Source organism: Athene cunicularia (assembly GCF_003259725.1).
Source record: "Athene cunicularia isolate RWA chromosome 10 unlocalized genomic scaffold, athCun1 chr10_part1, whole genome shotgun sequence".
Lineage (NCBI taxonomy): Eukaryota > Metazoa > Chordata > Aves > Strigiformes > Strigidae > Athene > Athene cunicularia.
The window spans coordinates 2,515,767-2,521,414 of NW_020799112.1; the positions used below are offsets into that span (position 1 = coordinate 2,515,767).

At 57.5% G+C, this 5,648-nt stretch overlaps 1 protein-coding gene across 1 annotated transcript in view; it reads right to left on the reverse strand.

Moving 5' to 3' along the window:
- CSPG4 (chondroitin sulfate proteoglycan 4) overlaps nt 1-5,363 on the reverse strand; it is a 28,022-nt gene extending 22,659 nt beyond the window's left edge. The window contains exon 1 of the mRNA XM_026856348.1: nt 4,939-5,363. Coding sequence (XP_026712149.1) covers nt 4,939-5,029 — 91 coding nt within the window. The 5' untranslated portion in view covers nt 5,030-5,363. The remainder of the gene's footprint in view (nt 1-4,938) is intronic.
- Nucleotides 5,364-5,648: the final 285 nt, after the last annotated feature.

Here is a 5,648-nt window from a genome sequence, read left to right on the forward strand (position 1 = left end):
TGTTTATAGAGAAAATAAATGCCTGCTCTATTTCTAGCACGGGGGGAACGTATAGCTGGCCGTGTAGGGCTGTGGGGGTGTGGAAGCAGGCACGCACATCCCCTCCCAGGGCTGCAGAGCAGGACAGGAGACTTTTCTCAGCCACATCTACCTCGGGCCAAAACTTCCCTCTCTCCTCCCCGGCTCCCAGAGGAAATGACCCTGGTGGACCCAGAAATTTCTGTGGGATGGGATGCAGAAAACCTTGAAGCCCGACTGAAGCCCAGCCAGAGGCTGGGAAAAGGAATGGGAAATGCCTCCTGACCCCCCATCACTTTCTGCCTGAGCCCTGGGGAGCACCGGGGGGGCTTACAGGATGGTAACAGATGGGGAGTATCCATTAACAAGCCTGGGGATGTCATCACAAGCAACCGGGGGCTCTGACCCCCTCCCCTCCTCGCCCACCTTCCCCCTGTCCACCCACAGTAGGGAGAGAAAACAACACTAGAAAGCCAAGATTTGGGCAAAAGAAGCAGCAGGGATTCTCGGGGGCCATCCCGAGCTGACTCACAGCTCATGAAGGCTCCTTGAACAGCCAGTGAATCATGGTGATGGAAGAATGTTACTTTTCTCTCTCCTTGGCTTGGAGGCACGTGATGGGACCAGCCACCTCCAAACCATGCTGTTTGCCCCATGACTTTCTCCACTCCCATGAATTTTTGGCAGCACCCTCCCTTCCCTGGGATGCTTTCTGTCTGCTACTGTCTGTCTGTCCGGCTGTCAGGCAGCCAAGAGCAGCCGTTGGGCGCAGGGCAGCTCCCAGAGGTATTGCACGGAGCAATGTACAACTGGCGCAAGCGACACACCCAGGGAGGAAGGATGGAAAATGGGAATTTGTCACCCTCTTGGATCCAGGGCACAGGGCATAAACATCCTGCACCCCACCTCGCTGACGGTTGGCAGGAGGATGCTCAGAGGCCCTATTCGGTCTGTCCTGAGGATAAGCAACAGCTAACAAGTGACAAGCAGAGCAACAAACCTGCGTCCTCCCCATCCTGGGGTCAGGAGGAGCTGCATTAGTCCCGCTCCTCTGGTTTTAAGCTGACCTTTGCCGAATCCAGAGCTGCCCTGACTCTGGGCTCTGCATTGCAAAGCAGCCCTTGGCTTTGCAACAGGGCAAAGTGGGTTCTCTGGTTGTGGCACATTAACAAAAAGCCTCGGGTCCATTTGCAAACTTCACAAGTAAAATGAGCATCATGCAGGCATGTCCACTCCCACCGCAGCAGTTCAGGGAGAAAGATCATAACACATTTCTCTTGACCTGAGCTTTTCTGTTACATTTACCCTAGGAAAACTCTATGGGGCATCCCATCCATGTGCAGCATGGCAATGTGTGAGCAAGCACTGGGCACAAAGGAGATGGCTTGGAGAAGGGCTGGTTTGGGAATGAGGGGCCTCTTCTGGGCACCCTCCTTGCTCCATGTCTCAAGGAGGTTTGAAGGTACGAGGTGAAGAAGGGGATGCCTGCAGACCAGCCTTGTACCTGCTAGGGTGACTTGGGGCATGTGGAAATGACCTGGGACATGTAGGCAAGACTCTGAAAGTGTACAAACAAGAGCTGAGCAGTTTCTAGGACTTTCCTGGATGTAGGCTGGGGGCGATGCTAATGCTCAGAGAGGCTGGCTTCCCAAAAAGGAGACAAGCTGGAGTCCAGCTCCTCCAGGCACCTGGAAAAGGCCGAGGGAGCGGCCCCTGGGATCTGAGGCTGGGCTGAGCCAACGCCTGTTGCGAACAGTCTGTGCTTTGAGCTTTATTTAGGCACACAGACAGCATTAGCCTACCGCCTCTGAAGCCCTGTTACTGTTCAGCCTTCAACCTGACGTTAGTTCCTCTGGGTGAGCTTAACCCTGTCCTGCGATCTTGGAGGAATGCGCTTATTATATATTTGCCCACAGCCCTCTGTTGCTAAATATGAGTGAGATGAGAATATTCCTCCCTGATTCCCACGATACCAGTTTGCATTCTCCCCCCTTTTCAGCCTTTTTCCTGTTCTTTCCCATCAGCTGGAAACTTTTCCAGCTGCTTGGAGCTGTGACCTCAAAACATGTGGCGCATTCACAAAAAAGTTTGAATAAATCGGTCGGATTTCCAAAAGTGGAGGAGAGGAATAACTGAGGCAGCTCCCTAGAGCGGATAACCCCAGATAAGGATGGAGGGGTTCTGGCCGGGTACCCTGGGGCAGACACCGTTCCCTGCCCATGAGCCAGGACCCTGCATGGGGCAACCAGGGACAAGCCAGGGTCACGCTCGCCTCCCCAGGACCCCCATCACCGCTGCTAGGGGTCCAACTGAGGCTTGGGGCTCATATTTTTGGCATCCCCTTGCTGGAAGCTTGGGGTGAATGTTGTTCACAGGGACCCTACGTATCCAATTCCTTCTTCCCCCCACATTCCTCATTATAAACCCACAGCAAAAGGGTTTTTGGGGAGGGGGGAGCTCAGCCTGCGGGTGACCTCCCTGGGAACCGGAGGAGAGCCAGGCTGTCTAAAACCAGTTTACTAAAGCTTCACACTCAGATGTCAAGAGGACAAGTTTTATGAGTGTTTTTTCTTTTTGATATAATCTTGTATTTGCTGATGTGCACGGTGACTCTTTCCATTTTGGGATGGGCGGAAAGCCCAGGTCCCCGAACTTGGACTTGGAGGCAAAACAAAACACAGGCTTCACCCTAAAACTGAGTTTGTCCCCAGCCCTGTGCCCGGCGCACTGTTTGGTGGCTGGTGTGGCTCTCCCTGATGGGGATGGAGGGATGTGCCGGGGCAGGCAGCCTGTGGGAACACCTGACACAGCGCTGGTGGTCTCAGCAGCGACGCTCCTAAGGGGAGGAAGCTTGTGGGAAGCCAGTGCCCAGACCCAGGGTCATGGCTGGTATGTGTGCTTCAGCTGGGTGCAGAGAAATAATCCCCAGCATCAGAAAATGGGTGTAAAACCCCTTTCCTTTCCCATAGGTCCGTGGGTCTATGCCAGGCGGATGCTTGTTGATCCGTGGAGCTGTGCCCAGCCATGGGTAATGTTACTTGGGGGAGAATCTTGGGGGGAGTTGGCAGGTGCCAGTGAATGCCACATGCTGGTTTTTGGGGTTGCTCCAGCCCATTCACCATGAAGGAGCTCAGGAGAGCCAAGGCAGCCCCTGGAGCCATCCTGGACACCCCGAGCGGGCAATGGTTCTGTGTGGTGAAATCCCTGCCCGGGATGGAAAGGTCAAGGCTGGAAGAAGACCACTTTGTTCATTAACAAAAGGGATTTTTTTCCACTCAGCTTGCCAGGCGTCCTCATATTTTGGTGCATGGAAAAAAAGGAAGGAACAAGGCCCGAGGGAAAGAGAGGAACATGTCCCGGAGGCCACCTGTTCACTGGGGAGGGAACAGGAACAACAAGGGACCTGCAGGGACCCTGCAGGTGCTGAGGGCCACAAAGCTGGGCTCTGGGATCACCCTCATCCTCCTCCTCCTTGCACTAACACAGGCTTGGATGCAGAAGGTGTTGGGGAGCAAAGGGCCAGAAGTGGTCAGTAATTCCTTTGGAAACTGCTTGGAGCAAGCTCCTGCCCCACTGCTGGCCGGAGTCCCAGTGCCCACAGGGGAAGAGAAACAGCTCAGTGAGGTGCTATATTATTTTTTTGGGTGAGTTAGGAAAAAAAAAAAAAAAGTGCTTTTAAAATTCTCTTCATTTCTGAAGCTGCAGATGCCGCTCACCCAGTGCAAACAGTCAGTTAGACTCTGAGCGCAGCTTGGAGGGTCAGGCTAAGGCGCAGACCTGTCCTGGGCAGGATGAGATGCATGTCCAGGCCCCGCAGAGCCTGAGGCTCGGACCATTGCAGGTACAAGCATCCCGGAGCAGGGGAGGGAGCAGGAGGCAGAAGACGCAGGGAGGGAGGTGCAGGGTGGGACCAGGGCTGCGGGATGGCTGTTGGGATGCCGAGGCAGGGCACACCACAGAGCCAAGAGCTGTGTGGTCAAACCTGGCCACTTCTTGGGGAAAACTGGATATAAATCACCTACTCTGCTCCGTGCCCGGCTCTGTCCCTCTGCAGCAGCCAGTGTCCCCTGCCCTTCCCGCTGCCCGGGGCCAGCCTGTTCTGCAGCACCATGGCTCCTTCTCCTGGGGAAGACCCTCAGCCCCGGCTGGTCTCTGGTGCCCCATCACTTGAGGGGTGATCCTGCACCCCTCGGGCTGTGCCAGCAGGAGAGGTGAGTCCCTCACCCCAGGCACCCAACCACCCCGGGTGCACACGGGACAGATGGATGGAACAGAGCCCAGAGGTGACACACACACCCCCTGGCAAATGCTGTCCAGCTCTGTCCTTCCCACCAGCACCTCAGATGAGGGGGGCTGCCCTCCCAGACATCTACTGTGGCAAGGCCAAACATGGGCAGGGAGGGCTGGCTCTCCCTGTGGGGGCTGCAGGACGTGCCTGTGCCCCGTCCCCATGGCACAGGACTTTGGCAGAGTAGGGAAGGTGCCTTCCTCCTGCGGGCTGCCCACGGCACAGACCAAAGCCCTGCAGCTCCTGCATGGGTGCAGGGAGCGAGCCCCATCCCACCCAGCACCACGCTCGTGTGTGCCCCTGGGGAAAGCACCAGACACAGCCGGGGTACACAGCAGCACCCTGAGAGCCACAGTGAGTGAGCAGCCCCACTCCCTCGCTCGGCTTTCCCTGCAGGGCACCCTGGCCAAAACACCCTGCCCGAAAACAGGCAGCTCCCTCTGCTTGCTCCTGCCAGCTTGGCGAGAGGCCCCCCACACCCCGGGGAGGGACAGCCTGCACCCATGGGTGCCCACACCGCTCCCCGCTGGGCCCCCATCCCTCCCAGCCCACCCCACGCACCCAAAGCCCGGTTTTATCCCCCCGTTTCTCACCGCTCCATCCCTCGGGTGGGCTGGCGGGACGGGGCTTACCTCCGGCCGGGGGTCCCGCGCGAAGGGGCTGGGGCTGGCAGGCCAGCAGCAGCAGCAGCAGCAGCGTGGCAATGCCACCTCGGGCACCCATGGTGTCCCCCGGGGCTGGGGCAGCGGCTCACGCTCCGGGCTCAACACAGCCTCCGCCAGCGCCTGTCCAGGCAGGGCTGCTGCTACTACTATATTTAATAAAGCGGAGCGAGGGAGGGACTCCTAACTTCTCCCGCCTGTCAGAAAGGAGGAATTCGCTCAGATTACAAAGTTAGTTTTTTCTCTTAAAGGGCTAGAGGCCCCCGCCCACCCACTGCTCAAAGCACCCTTGTTCCTGCTGGGGCGAGGCGAGGGAGGAGCGGCTGCTGCCGCCACGGAGAGGGGAAGGAGCCCGACGCAGGGTGGCTCCGGAGGCACCGCCTGCTCGGGGCGAAACGGGGCATCCATGGCTCTCCCAGCACCAGGCACTTTTGGGGAAGCAAAACGAGCTCCTGGTGTCCATGCAGACCCAGATGAGTGACTCGGTGCCAAAGCCGTGTTACCCATCCCTGGCTGTAACCCCTGGCAAGCTGGCCTGCCTGCCACCGTGACCCCTTCCCTGTCACCTGCCGAAGCAGCTCTCTAAACCTCGGACCCCTCTCAGCAAGACTAAAGTCAGTGAGGATGATCCTCAGCCCTTGGAGTTCATAACAGTGCAACCATGCTAGCATGGCACTGGG